The 15,404-nt window shown below is 43.1% G+C and overlaps 1 protein-coding gene across 8 annotated transcripts in view; it reads left to right on the top strand.

The window, feature by feature from the left end:
* Positions 1–15,404, top strand: part of Cadm1 (cell adhesion molecule 1) — a 331,083-nt gene that overhangs the window by 305,620 nt on the left and 10,059 nt on the right. For 4 of the 8 annotated variants that reach the window (XM_033764355.1, XM_033764353.1, XM_033764351.1 and 1 more), the window contains 2 exons: positions 11,436–11,567; positions 13,542–15,398. In XM_033764355.1, coding sequence (XP_033620246.1) covers positions 11,436–11,567; positions 13,542–13,660 — 251 coding nt within the window. In that variant the 3' untranslated portion in view covers positions 13,661–15,398. Of the gene's footprint in view, positions 1–11,435; positions 11,568–13,541; positions 15,399–15,404 lie in introns of those variants that run through there. The other 4 variants (XM_033764354.1, XM_033764352.1, XM_033764350.1 and 1 more) reach the window with 1 other exon arrangement.

Genomic DNA, 15,404 nt, shown 5'->3' with positions numbered 1-15,404 from the left:
TGGCTCAGGAGAAATTTTGTTGCATTACAAAGCAATTTAAGGATGTTGGATTATGTGACAAGATCTTAAACTCATATTGACTGTCTACTGCTATGGAATAGACTGGGAAAACCCATGTCATTGTTGTATTAGAAGCACGGGATGAGGGAGAGCAAGGAGGAAGGGGGGGCAATTGTTTTGTCACACACCATGATGTAAACTAATTATCCACCTCAGACCTTTTTCACAGCACACTGAGCTCTTGCAAAAGTAGGTTTCATGCTTGATTCCAGAATTTAGGTGTTACTAACCCAGAATAAGAAGCATATCCTAAAAAGAAGGGAGAGATTTAAAGTGGTCAGAGCTAAACAATTATATGAGCTCCCAGGATGTTGTGAGACTTCACTGCCAACCAGCTACAGCTCCTTAAACATTTCCATCAGTTGCCTAGTAAGTTAGTGAGCAAGGCCCTTTCCTTGTTCTCACAGCAGGAGGCAATGAGGCATAGGATTATGGATGCTCACCCCAGCCCATTGGAAAGAAAAGTTCTGTATCGTTCTTTCCTGAAGTTTCACTGCCATTCCCTTGAATAGCTGGTTGTTGATATGCAGTCCTTAAGTCTCACTCAGTGAGAAAACAAGGAAACTGCCCTTTTTTTTCAAAGTGCAATAGATTTCTTGCCAACTGTATCCTCTCTTAAATCTCAAGGATACTTCTACTTTTGTGTTATGTACCATGTGCCATGTTAAGTTTGGCTGCTGGATTTTCCCAGATGGGAAGCTTCCAGGAAGCAACATTGGTTTCATTCACCCCTATACTGTCATCAAGCATCTAGATGATACTTGTTGGATGAATGAACAAATCCTGAATCTCAAGGAATTGAGATAAATAAAATATTAGAAAGGTAGGTAACCCATCAACATCGTGTTGTTTACCTCTTATTTATGGTGTATTTGGAGAATTTGCAAAAGCATTAACCTAATTTTCATTAAAAGTAAGAGTACATAAGTCCTTCTTCCTTCTTAAAATGTAAGTGGAAATAATGGGGCGCATGTGTTCCTGATTGCAGATGGTCTCAGTTCTGATATGGACCCTAAACAATACAGCCCTCTGACACAGTGGCCCGGGCAATTGGATCTTTTTAAGGATCCTTAGAAGAAGTCTCCTGAGTGGCCCTGATCCCCCTTGGCATAGTAGCCAGACAAGGATCACTCAGATAGGCACAAGTAATTTTTCTCCTCTTTAGACATACATGACAAAATCAGCCATCCACCCCTTCCACCAGCACCATCAATTAGGAATACGCCAGATCTCAGCCCTGCACCATGTCAAATGGGTCCCTGCTGTAGTTCTATCAATCACCCAAGTCAGGAGCAATAAACCAACAACTGTTTGTGTTCATAATAACTCAGTTAAATTAATAATTATGTTGTCCCCTCCCCCACTCCCTCTAAGAACACTGCAGTCCTATCGCTTGGGAGCCGTAAGTCATGTACAGCAGTGATGAACTAGCAGGCTGGGGCCGGGCTGCCTTTGCATCTGGTTTGATGAACTAATCAAAAACTGATTAGCACCTTTGTTCAAAGGGAATGCTGATTAATCAATTACTATTGATTGTGCGCTTGGCTTCCCTCAGCAGCAAAGAGACATCTGAAGGGAGAAAAAAAACAACCAATAAAAATTGAGCAGCTGTCATAGTGTTTAAATTTATTAAAACAAAATACATTATTTTTTATGAAGCTGTCTTGAAATGGGTCACTGAAGGGGAGCATATTGATTGAGAAAGGATGAACTTCTCAAATTTCTGTAGCCTAGAGACTGAATTCAATTATAATACAAGACAAACAGGTTAACACCCGTCTTAAACAGCCCATCAATAAATTAGAGTAGGTGTTGCACATTTAATGCTAAACTGTGGTAATGAATAATATTATCCATTCCCTGCTACACGGGGATAGAAATTCCATCCTTTTTGCATAGTTGAAAAGTATTATATATTTCCAAATAACGATGGTCTGTTTTCTCCTTGCCCCTCCGTCCCCATGCCCTGCATTCTCCAGTTCCACTTCCTTCAATTAATGACAGTTTCCTAAGCAGCATATGGTCTGTCATCGTCACCTAGCACAGCAGGTCACCCAGCTGATCTTCATTGGTAATCTGCAGTAAAAAATGACGCTTGTGTGTCATTCAGCGATTTAATTATTGGCAGACCTGGGGAGCTTATCCAGTTCTACTTTGAACACTTTCATTTACTTTTTGGGTGTTAACTTTATTGATGATGGATCCACATGAGTTTTAAATTGTTTTATCAATTACATCTGCTGTTTCCTGGTGACAGCTGGCGGTTATTGCCACCCATGTGGAATAGAGTAGCTTTAAGCATTTATTTATCCTTCAATTTTATTTTAATTATTTAAAAAATGTCTTCAGCTGCTTCCCTCCCTTCAGCAATGGAGAGGCCTTTGGGAACAGTTTGGTGGAGTAAGGCGGTAATAGTGTGCCAGAGACTGGGCCTGCGGCATAATCAAAGCCGTCCGGCCTTGTTTTATTGAAGCAAAGGTATCAAGAAATGCCGGAGCTGCTTTCATCTCTGCCCTAGGAAAGAGGTCATAATCTGGAAATATCTTACGTGTCTCACAATCCACACACACAAAAAAATATGGCCAGAGGACAGTTCTGCACAAGTTCGATCACCCTTTCGTAGGACTTCAGAAGAATCCCAGAGAACCAACCAACTGTCCCCTAAGTGGATCACAAAGAAAGCATGGGCTCAAATAGGATCTAAATTTAGAGAGTGGAAGCTCTTAGAAGCCTTTGGATCCAGGGTATCAGTCAAGGTAGAATGTATGGCCAGCTGGCTCCTGGAGCATCTCCGAAAGTCTTCACTGAATTTAAAATTTGCATAACTCAGGAGCCATAGCATTTAGGGAAGGGATCTCTTTTCTTAGTGGCCTGCACATAAAGTGTGTTCCAGATTTGGCCAACAGGCTACTTTATTTCTTTGGTAGATAAATAATAATGGCAACATAGAAAATGTCAAAAAACCAAATCAGCTCGATACATTTAAGATACGGCCCCTGACTCTATTAAAGCGGGGTATGATTTGGCTTGTGTCTGTATCATACTTCAGTTTAGAAAGCTTTTTCACACACTTGTCTCATTTAATTTTTATTCATTCAACAAAACTTGAGCTCCATGCGCTGGGCACTGGGCTGGCACCAGGAATGCAGCAGTAAACAAGACCAAATGGGAGCTGGATCAGCCCTGGATGTCACAGGTCCAGCCCTGCTCTCATATGGTGACTTTCTAATGGAGAAAATATTCGAAACACAATTTTGGACAGTGACAAATGCTATGAAAAAACAATCCTGGGTAAAGTGAAAGGGAGGCCAGGGGCAGGGAGGAATTACAGATCAGTTTAGAAAGCTCACCTAGAGGGTATGGAATTGTTGAGACAGGAAGACCTGTAAATGAGAAAGAGCCAGCTATGAGAGGGTGTCACGAATATCCTATGCAGTCATTAAGAAGGTTGTTAGTCTGCTTATAAATGAAGAACTTGGGATAGGTGATTTACTTAATACACGGTCAGATTTGAGGCTGAGTGCTCTTGCCTCCGAGGAAAACAGAAGGCTTCGGTGTAGAGTGGTCATCCTTCTCCTGTGAAGTTACTATGGGACCTTTGGGAATCTTGTTCCCCTTGACTCTTGTCATGTCAGTTGTGCATCCAGGGAATGCAGAGGGCAAATTCAGGCTCTCTGTAGCTCCTCACGTAGAGAGCCATGTATTGAATGACCTGGAAAGATTTGTGTTCCAGCATTTAAAAAAGGCTCCTTGGGCTAGGGATTTAGCTCAGTGGTTCTATCACCTGCCTCGAAAGCACAAAGTCCTGAGTTCAATCCCTGGTACCAAAAAAAATAAAATAAAATAAAATAAAAAGGCTCCTATCCCTTTAAAGAAAACTTAAACTCTGCTCTGATATGTCATACCATTGTCCCATTGATTCCCCAAAATCATCAATTAGTTTCCACTGAGGTGGTCCTAAAATGGGAAAGTGGCGAGTTAGAAAACATGTAAATTTCCCTCTTTCAGAATTCAATTTAGTGCCAGGCCACAGACTAACAGATCTCACTGGGGGCCTACCAGCTTCTCAGTGACTCCCACAACATGAGCTTGAACTTCATCCTACTGCTGATCTTTCCCATAATCCAACATGCTAACTGTTTCCACCATGGGGAGGAAGGAGACCACCAAATTGGAACTTTTCCTCCAAACTCAAAAAGAGGGAAGGCCACAATGCAAAGTGTGAATTCCAGTTCTACAGGTTGGACACTGCTTTGGGGTGACTTCACCATACTCATTAATCCATCCTCCTCACACCCCTAAATGCCTGAGGTCCGCTAAAGCATCTTTCTGTAGAGAGAAATTCTAGTGTGTTTGGAAATCCTTTACAACTCTGTCCTGATTCCTTTAAGGAAAACTCTGGTGTCATCCTCGGTGCCTTCCTAAAGCTTACAATCACACTTCTAAGTCTTTATTATTATGAGATGAATAGAGTAAAGTCAGAAGTGTGGCTTTGGTCTCTGATGATGCTAAACACCTTGAAAGGATTTACATTCTGTGGCATCAAATCATCTCCACTGTTGGCTGAATTAACTAAATCAATTGACTTGAGAAAGAAGAGACATCAATATTTTTTAAACCAAGTCGTTTACTATATGTGCTGATGACAAGTATTTTATATTCTTGACATTCAAATGGTATGCTTGGATCATATCTTGAACTAGGTAGCCTTCAGCTGACAGGCCTACAGCCTTGACCAGCAAAGAGGACAGTGAGGCCATTAGTTGCACTCTGTATTAATTCCATATAAGTGCAAAGAGAGAACTCAGTGACTTCAACTCAGTGCTCATTGGGCATCTTACTCTGAGCAGTGCTGACTGTGCACTACAACCATTACCCCTAGAGGGCTCACAATTATGTGTTTTGGGTCTGTGGTAAGAACAGGAAAAACCCTCCTAAGCTTTCATGTAGCAGATTTAGCTTTGTCAAACACTTGCTCAGTCTCTGATAGGCCAGTCCTGAGCCAGATAGGCACTGTTAAATGCAGCAATACATTGGCCTCTCAAAGCAACCCTGTGAAGTATGTAATTGTGCTCAGTGTCTTAGAGGACCTGCTTGACCTGCATGAAGTCACAGAGAAAAAATAATGAAGCTCAAGTTCTATCCCAGATCCTACGGCAGGTCCAGGGCACTTTCCCACAGGCCATGCAGGAGATGAGCTTCTAACTCATCCTCTGTTTGGACCTGTTTCTGAGCAATGTAGGCAGTGACAGCCCAAGAGAGCCTGAGTCCTGATCACTGAATGGAGACAATGTGTAGCCACAATCTGTGTGCGGTACTTCTAATTTAAACGAACACATACTGAGCTCCGGGTGGCACAAAGAGGATGATTACTGCAATTTTCCTTTAAGTAGCTTAACATAGCTCCTTTGAATAGCTGCAGTGACATTGCTAGAATTGAATTCATCTGACAGGTAGTAGACTAGATGCCTGGGATGCTATATGGGAATCTTCATGATTTTCTTGGCTTTCGTTTATTCCTTCCCTTCCATTTTCTAAGACAGAAAAGAAAGGTTATACTGCATAGAGGCAAGTGTGCTCCAATATATATTAAAATCTTAATGGGAAAGCTGTGCATGTACTGTATACATTTACTACTCTCTGACAAGAGGGAATTAAATGTCAGAAGGATTTGTAGCATCTATAATTGAATTGGTGCTGAGAAAAGCAAATCTTAAAGAAGAATAACATATTAGGATTAGCAAATAATGTGGCATTTTGTCAGCGCTTGCCATTCAGCTTGTTCCCCTTCAGTAATAAAGTTGTGCTTTTTAAAATGCACACTTATTTTTGTTGCCTAGATGAGAACTACAATAGGTGATGACAGCGAGCAGCTACATTTTTCAGATGGCAGCAGTTTTTTGGTGTGAATGTTTTGGGGTTTTCTAATTGTTGTTTGTTTTTATTTTTAAGTCAGATTTTATTTTTGCTTCACATTTGGAAAATCTACTGCCGGAGTTTTTTGTTCTTCCTAGCAAGAAGTAGCAAATGATATCATAGTCATTAAGCTCTCCCTGCGATAGACTAATCCCTACAACCCCAGGAAGCTAGAGAGAGCATTTCAATTATAAGCCCCAATTCTGAAAGTTTTTTAATTAAACTGATCTGTCCAGCAAGAGTGCAATTGAACCAAGTGACAGAACTGTTGCAAAAAATCAACAATTTTAGCATATTCTCCAGTCATCTGTGGATGGGGGATGGTTGAGTATCTGAATAGTCCAGTAAATAAGACGAGGACCTCCCCATGTCTTAAACACCAACTTTGAAAGCAAGAATAGAGGTAGATCATAACCTCTGGAAAGAATAAATATACACAGTTAAGAGGAGTGTCTAGTGCTTGCCAAGTCTGCTAGAAGGTGCCTGTGCCAGGAAGGTCTGAAATGTGCAGGGAAGCCAATGTGCTGTGGCCAGCATGATCCTTGCTGCACATTTCATTGTATATCATTTCACGCTTTAGTTCCTTAGAGGTACGAAACTGGGAGCCCTTTCGGCTGAGTGACCTTAGCTTTGTGTACCCCTAGGCTTCAGGTGGGCTGGGTGCAGTATCACTGGTGGTTCTGCTCAGCAAGCCCCACTTCCCAAGTCCCTCCTTTCTAAGAGCTTGTCTGGGATATTCTGGCCATTCCTTCATGACCCCTGGATCCTCATTTTGACAGCAGAGCCTCCTGGGCTTATCACAGATCCTTGATTATGGCATTTGCATGACAGGTCATGTTCCATGGCCCATGCTGGGGGGCAGGGGAGCCACAGAAACTGTAGAGCCCTGGGGAGCACAGGCAGCGTGGCTAGGCCAGTGCTGCCTGCAGACGAGTTTGGCAGGTGGTTTAAGGAGTGAAAACAGTACAGAAGAGAGAGGAGTCCTCTGGAGGAAGAAGGGGAAGGAACCTGGAATCCAGCAGCAGTTGCCTTTGTCAGGCCCTGGGGAGCTACTGCCTGCACAGCTTCCCCCTTCACACCGCTGCTCTTGAGGAGTGCTTCGGACCAAGTCAGCTGGCCCAGGGGACAGAAAGCTGAGCAGTTCAGGGCATCCCTCTTGGGGGTTACTTTGAGGAGGAGGTTGTTGTTGTTGTCATTGTTGTCCTGTGACTTCTAAGACGCTAAAGTGAGCCCAGGGGGCCTTGAAGCTGTGGCCCAGGCATTAGTAGCCAATTTAACATTCTGCTTGCAGCTTCTACACTCTCACCTGGAGCCACGTTGTTTCAGCTTTTTGCCAAAAGAAATGCTAACTCGTGAACACTAAACGGCTCTTGACATGTCACACTTAGAGCCATAGAAGTAGCTACAGGATGGGACAGACAGGCAGGAAGGTTGTATCACAGCTGAGAGTTGTCTTGCACACCTTCCAGCATTGCAGTGTCATAAGTCAGAAATATTCAACAGCCAGGCCTAATTCCCTTGAAGTCATATGTGAAATGACTACATGGACTGTGTTGCACATCCATGTCTCAGTCTTCATGGCTGGAATAACCTTTCTGCCATCAGCATATACCCAGCAGAAACATGACTTTACCTTTCAGGATGATGGAGGCAAAGCTTGGTGGAAATTCTCTTACACCCCATACTAAGCAAGAGGAATAATTGTAGCATCTTGATTTGGCAAGCCCAAGGAAATACCCATCTGCCTAAGGATGGGAGGTGATTTTTTGTTTGTTTTTGTTTGGTTTGGTTTGGTTTTTGTGGGGGTTTTTGTTGTGATGAGTTTGTTCATTGCGGTACTGGGGATTGAATCCAGGGCCTTCACACTGAACTACATCCTCAGCCTTTTTTTTTGAGATAAGTTCTCACTAAATTCCTCAAGCTGGCCTCACACTTAATATCCTCATCCCTCAGCCACCCCGAGCCTTGGCATTATAGACGTGAGCATCAGTGCCTGGTTAGCATGGGGCATGTTTACAAGTGCTACGTGCCCATGATTATTTTTCACTTGAGAAGCTGTAGAATCGGTTTCCTTCTCTACCTGACTCAGAAAGGGAGCCAGAAATTTGGAGACGCTGTCCCCAGGAAATCTGGCACTGAATAGGACCTGCGTGAATGGGGTCTGCTCCCCAAGAGGAGCAAGAACTGCAGCTGATGTGAAAGCCACAGCCCTTCAACCTACAAGTAATGTCTCAAGGAACAGGCCAGAGTTCCTGCCTTATGAGTGGGATGGGGAAGGCCACTGGGCCATGGACTTTGGCAGAGACATGACACATTCCTTTTTGGTGCTGACCTTTTCTTCAGTCTCCAGTTTTGCTCCTCCTGCAGTAACATGTGCTGTTGCTTTCTATCAGGAGGGAGGCATCCATCAGTCCACAGGTGCAGGCAGCTCCCTTGCACCAGATGACTTGAGTCAGTCTGGTGGCACCGTCAGACCTCTGCCTTCCATCCCACACGGGAGCAGAAGGGAGTAAGATGGGCCTGCAAACAGCTGTGCTCGTCACAGGGTAGTCCACGCCATGACAGGCACTTAGGAGCAAGCACAACTCTATTACTGCCTCCCACAACAAACCCAGGAGGTGAGAGTGGGGTGGGAAGAGGCGGTAGGGAGCTCGTAACTGGCAGTGAGTGTTCCCTGTAAATTAAACATCAGTTACCTTCTGTGTCCATCTGTAATAATTGAAGGCAGGAAAAATGTCTTAGTGATTAACTGGTGGTAGTAAACTTTCTGATCAAAGTGAGTATCAGAAGATAGCTAGAAAGATTATGCTTATAAATAAGTATCTGCAGAATACGTAAGTCCTTGAGGGTGGGGACTATAACTAGAATTTAGGTATTTCATTTGGACTAACTGCAGAGGGACAATACCAGTACTGAGTTTATTTACTAAATCGTGGGGACCAAAGGTCAGATGAATAGTTTTGACTCAGAAAATTGAACCCTCAGATACATGCCCTGTGAGATTTTCTTTTGAGGGTTTTTGTTTGTTTGTTTGTTTGCTTTTCCTTCTCTCAGAGGGCCCACACACTTGCTCTTCCTCACTCTGGTTTTATAAGTCTTCTAGAGTGTGCCTGCACCTAGGCATGGAAGAAGGAATATTTTACTAGTGGAAAAGAGAGTACCTTCCCTCAAATAAGTTAGAGCTGTCTTTGGACAGTTTCTGGAAGCTTCTCTCTGTTCTCAGTCTGCCCCCAGATGAGATCTCTTCCTCTGGCTTCTTGCACCTCTTTCCTTTCCTCAGTATTTAGCATCAGTTTGTCTTCCTTGCCCAATTCTAAGACATATGGGGCTTCCTGAAAGACATATAAATTCTAGCAGGTCTGAAGCTCATGGCAGCTGGAGATTAGTTCATTCTTATTCCTACAAGTCTCCTAATTTGACAGCTCCCTAAGGAAAATACACCTGGCTGGTTTTACTGTTGCTTGTGTACCCCTGTGAACACTTCTGAACTTGAGCGATTGGGGTACAAGCCTGCAGTGTGTAAAACCCTCTGTTTCAGCAGCACCCCAAGGGGAGTTCTTCCTTTAGACAAGCTCTCTTGTCTGTAAAAGAGAAAAAAATTTCCATGGCGAGTTCCACCTTGTTGAAATGTCTTTGAGACAGTGGAGGTTGTAACATCTGCAATTGGCAACACTTTGGGCTGAGGAGGGAGATATCTCTCCACCACTTTTTGAGCCGAGCTTATTAGACAGGTTGCTGGAGGGGCTCTCACATCACGGCACAGGCTAATTGGCTGCAATGCTCTCTGCCTCCAACCCACCTCCATCCTCCAATTAAACTCCCATCATCCTGTTGTCCTGGGCGACCTGCTGGTGTCTTTGATTCAGCATTTCTGTTTGGGTTTGGGGGTTTTGGTTTTCCTGTATTCCTTTCAAAGGTAACTTAATGAAACACTTTAAATACTCCATTTTTAAAATTTAAACTCTTTTAATTAAAGCAGTTTTCATGGAACCCTCAGTCACGAGTTATTTCCCCACATCCTTCAGTACTTAATCTCTGAGCAGAATTGGAAATATCGATAGAAAGTGTAAATCATGCCCTCCTGCTGAAAGCGTTGTATCAGGTTTCGGCTCAAAAGAGCACCATTACCTTTAGCTGTCACGGATCTGTACACTTGATCGATAAACTTCAAATATTATTAGAGGTGGAGGCTTCAGAGATTTGCTCTGTTCTTTGGAGAGAGACAGAGATAAATCTTTCTTAGAAATTGACTTGAATTTGCACTCTCAGTCTTCCTGGTGAAATGCATTTCTCTTAGGCGTCCAGCAACTGCAAGGGGACAGATTTATAGGCCATGTGCTTCTTGTACTGAAAGATTTAAATGGTAAATCCTTCACATATGACTTCACAAATCATGTAAAGTTAAAAGATTTTTACCGTTTCTGTTGCTGCTGTGCTTAAATTGTAGGGTACAGCTAGTAAATCATTTTAATGGAGGTGTCGTACTTGACTCAATAAAAAAAAAGACAATGGTTTAGCTTCCACTCCAAAATGTTAATGTATTAATCAACGGGAGAATAATTGTTTTTTACTACATTATAAATCTTGGGTGCCATTAGGATTTCAGCAAGGGGTGATGTAGCCACATTCCTAAATTAAAATTGTTTACACTGCCATACATCCATTCTGCATCGCCATAGTTCATTCTGGGTTCATTTTGGAGTTGTTCCCCAGCCAAACATGTCGTTCCTCAGTCGGAAGAAGACATCCTGAGGGAGTGATGCTTATAAAGGAAAATTAATTGCATCGTGCAGTGTTAAATAAATAAAATAAAAACCATCTATGGCAATGAACAATTATTCCTTGCTGTCGTTTTGGAAATAGGTTTTTAGGTTTTAAATTGAGGCTTACTCCCTCATACATCCTCAATGTAGCAAGCATGTCACTTGTCCTTAGTCTTATAATCCTTATAATCCTTATTTTATTTCTCAGCAGCTGTGGCTTTTGAACTCTTTGCTTTTCCCCTGCATATACCCATTAGGGAATAAGTCACTGGGCCTCCATAGAAAGATGTCCTCCTTCCTCTCCGGTTTCTGTGATCGCCTAAAGGTACCTTTCAGGGCAGCCTCAAATAGCCAGGTTAGCTTCCTTAATTAGGCTCTGCAGCTGGATACAGAGTGAGCGCCAAGACTAGGTCAGGACTGGATAGACTCCCTATCCCCCTCCTGCCTCCCTAAGCCTGCTCCACTTCCATTGGCACTCCTGTGCTGCTTATAATGAAATTGCCTTTGGGGAGAACAGATCAATTCAGCACTGGACAGGTCAGTCTGTTCCTTCAGTATAACTTGATCCATCTCGACTGTTCTCTGACTCCTCCACTAAAAAGCAAGGTGGCCTTCTGACCCTGGTGGCAGTGTTGCTGGGGCTCCTGGTGTCTTGTAATAAGCTCTACATCTGTATTCCTCTTGTGATTTCAACAGATTCTCGAGCAGGTGAAGAAGGCTCAATAAGGGCGGTGGATCATGCCGTGATTGGCGGCGTCGTGGCTGTGGTGGTGTTCGCCATGCTGTGCTTGCTCATCATTCTGGGGCGCTATTTTGCCAGACATAAAGGTAAGCAAGGAGCTTTGGCAGGCAGGAGCAACGTGTCACCGCAGCCCCCGCATTTGGGGACTTTGCAAAGTTGTCCTTGATAGGCAGTTTAGTGTATGTGGTCACATCCATCACCTATCTGATTTCTGAAACTGGGAGAGGGGAAAAAAGCAGAAACCTTAGCAGCTGCTGATTAGGTCTCTGGCAGTTGATGAGGAACATTCCTTGATTTGGATTTTCTCTAAGTATAAAGCTTTATAGAGTTGTTACTCTCCAGCCCATCAATGGGGATAAAGTAAAAATGACAAGTACGGACTGGTGTATGAGGGGCAGTATGGACTCTGAATGGTAAGCATGGAAATGCTTACCCACAGCAGGCTGTTTCCAAGGAGGCAGGCAGATAAGCCCTGTTCCCTGGCTCCAAACTCTAGGTAATTACACTAACTAGCCAGGAGGGCTAGAATACTTCCTTGGTGTGATGTGCCCAGGTTATAGAAAATCCTTTGCCTTAAAAGCCACATAAATATGTATTTTTTAAATTATCAGTGCAATTGATTTAAATTGCCATTAATCACCACACTTATCAGCTGTGCAGCCTGGATGGGCAATCATCGTTTCCCGGGCTCCTCCTCTCTGCCCCATGCTGCTATGAGCCTCTTCTCCCCTTCTGGTAATTTATTCTTCCTTTTCTTTGTCGGCCCTTGTCTTGCTCACTTGTTTTTCCTCAAGCACTGTGCAGTGATCTGGTGGAGTTTTCCAGGCGCTTGCAGACTGCTTGATTGTAACTGGGGTTTAGGGAAGGTCCCTTGAGCAAGCACAACAGTGGAGGTCCAAGGTACTTGACATGTGTCCTTCTTGAGCATAACCCAGTTTGGGGCTCTCCCAACAGACTGGCTGAGAACTCTAGCCTGTCAGTGTTTAGCTTGGCAGAGGCAGGAAGGTGAAACCAGGGAGCAGGGCAGAGTCTGAGCAGCACTGTGGAAGCCAGGGGAAGAGGGCATGAGCATCACTGTAGAATAGAGAGTACAGGAGGGAAGCACTTGACTTCTCGGCTTTGTCACTGTGAATCCTTAAGATAGAGCCAGATGTCTCAGCCTCTTTAAATTTAAGAAGCTTTAGAAATACGGAATACAGTGGGGGGAGGGCTATTTGCTTATGCCAGGCAGTTTAAGTGCTTCCTACATACTATACGGAGGTGCCTTCCCTATCTTCCTCCATGTAAGCTCTTGGGATCTGGTGGTAAGAGTGCCACCAATTTTGTGACGTTCTGTCTATTGTCATTATAAAGTGGCTGTGCCAATTAGCAAATCCATGAATCCGGGTCCAGGCTACAGTTACACCATAAGAAAATCACTTATTCATGAAGACCTATCCCAAGCCTTGATTCCAGCCATCACAGAGTCAAATTATTTCTCAATCTGGAACCCCACTCTGGAATGGAAGGCAGAGGGAAATCAAAGATACTTGTGCAAGTTGAAGCCTGTTCTCACTTATGGATAGCCAGTAAAGATTCTCGAAGCCTGGAGACTATGGTTCCAATAAACAATTCAAGATGACAGTTGAAGCGTCATTGGGGCCCTAATTCATTTATTGGCTAATTGCTCTTCCTTGCTTTGGTCTTTAACCATGTGCGTGCACATCTCTGGTCATTGGTCCGTGGTGTTTACTGTTTACGCATTAGTCAGCAGCTCTCCAGCTTTCTGCATTTTAGCTCCCACTCACGTCTTCTTCTGCTGACATCCTCTGGTCATAATCACTGCTCTAATGTCTCATTTGCTGAATTATATCGCAGCGGTTCAGTTGGAGTGGTGCCTTTGGAACCCCCGGATCCCCATTTGTCTCACCCACCTCGCTCTCTTCTTCCAATTGTTTTTTCCCCTCTGCTGCCTGCACACCACTTCGGCTGATGATGGCCATAAAGCAAGTTGCCATCTCTGTACCACCCTACACAGAGGCCATCAGACAGTCACGGTGCTTTACCCCTTCATCTTTCAGGTACATACTTCACTCATGAAGCCAAAGGAGCCGATGACGCAGCAGACGCAGACACAGCTATAATCAATGCAGAAGGAGGACAGAACAACTCTGAAGAAAAGAAAGAGTACTTCATCTAGATCAGCCTTTTTGTTTCAATGAGGTGTCCAACTGGCCCTATTTAGTGATAAAGAGACAGTGATATTGGAACTTGCGAGAAACTCGTGTGTTTTTTTATGAATGGGTGGAAAGCTGCGAGACTGGGAAGGCTTGGGATTTGCTGTGTTAAAAAAAAATGTTCCTTGAAAAGTACACACTGCTGTTTGACACCTCTTTTTATTTGTTTGTTTGCTTGTTTTAATTTTTATTTCTTTCTACCAAGTCAAACTTGGGTACTTGGGTTTAGTTTTGGTAGATTGCAGAAAATTCTGTGCCTTGTTTTTTGGTTTTGTTTTGTTTGTTACTTTCTTTTTCTTCCTTTCTTTTTTTCTTTTTTTTTTTGTGTGTGAGCATTTATTTCTCCCAAACAAATTTTGGACTTTTTTTTTTCCCCAAAATTTCCCATTTTGGAATTTACCTGCTGGGATTCCTTAGATTCTTCTCCCCATTTCTGTTATTTTTTCAACTTTCTTTCATTTACTTTTGAAGTAACGGCTTTCTGTTCCAAGTTCAGTTTCATAAAAGGAGAACCAGCACAGTTTAGATTTCATAGTTCAGAATTTAGTGTATCCATATTGCATTTTTCTCTGTTGTCGTAAAGATTTGGGTGAACAAACAATGAAAACTCTTTGCTGCTGCCCATGTTTCAAATACTTAGAGCAGTGAAGACTAGAAAATTAGACTGTGATTCAGAAAATGTTCTGTTTGCTGTGGAACTACATTACTGTACAGGGTTATCTGCAAGTGAGGTGTGTCACAATGAGATTGAATCTGTCTTTAATTCCGTGTCTGTAGACGGCTCAGTATAGGTGCCCCATGCTGTCCAGAAAGGTTTGGGGCGGGAAGGACTCCTCCTTTCTCAGTGCCCTAAGCAGACCCGACAGGTGAGGTCTGTACCTTTTATATAAGTGGACAAATTTGAGTTGCCACAGGAAGGGAAGTAGGGAGGGGGGAAAGACAGTTCTGCTCTGGTTATTTCTGTTCCAAATGATTCCATCCACCTTTCCCAATCGGCCTTACTTCTCACTAATTTGTAGGAAAAAGCAAGTCTGCCTGTTGTGCGAATGACTGAACGGGACAGGGTTTTTTGGTTTTGTTTTATGTTTTTTTTTCCTTTGTGCTTAGGTAGGAAGGCAGTAGGATGTGGCCTGCATGTACTGTATATTACAGATATTTGTCATGCTGGGATTTCCAACTCCAATCTGTGTGAAACTTTCATTCCTTCCGATTTGGCTTGACAAAGGCAAGAGGTACAAAAGAAGGGCCGGTATTATTCTCACACTGGTCTGCTGTCGATCTCAGTTCTCGAAAGGTCAGAGCAGAGGTAGAAAAAACAGCATGTAGAGATTTTCAGTTACTTAATCAAAACTCAAATGTGAGTGTTTTTATCTTTTTACCTTTCATACACTAGCCTTGGCCTCTTTCCTCAGCCTTAAGAACCATCTGCCAAAAAATTACTGATCTCGCATGATGGCAGCCATAGTGCATAGCTACTAAAATAAGTTACCTTGAACATACCTTAGATGGGAAGCCTTGGGAAAGGTAAAGTCAAGTGACCATTTCCATTTTTTAAGGCGATGTGGGGATTTTCACCGAAATGTCTCGGAAATCTAGAAGTAGTCCTGACGGACAAAAGCTAAACTCTTACCTTATGTTTTGGTAAGGCTCCAGACTCCAGATGACAGTCGCTATGGAAAGATGGCATCAAAAAAGATAGTTCTATAT

The sequence above is a fragment of the Fukomys damarensis genome, unplaced genomic scaffold (genome assembly GCF_012274545.1).
Source record: "Fukomys damarensis isolate Sample0158 unplaced genomic scaffold, DMR_v1.0_HiC HiC_scaffold_16, whole genome shotgun sequence".
Taxonomy (NCBI): Eukaryota; Metazoa; Chordata; class Mammalia; order Rodentia; family Bathyergidae; genus Fukomys; species Fukomys damarensis.
The sequence above is the reverse complement of the archived record's forward strand: the minus strand, read 5'-3'. Positions and strand labels throughout refer to the sequence as shown.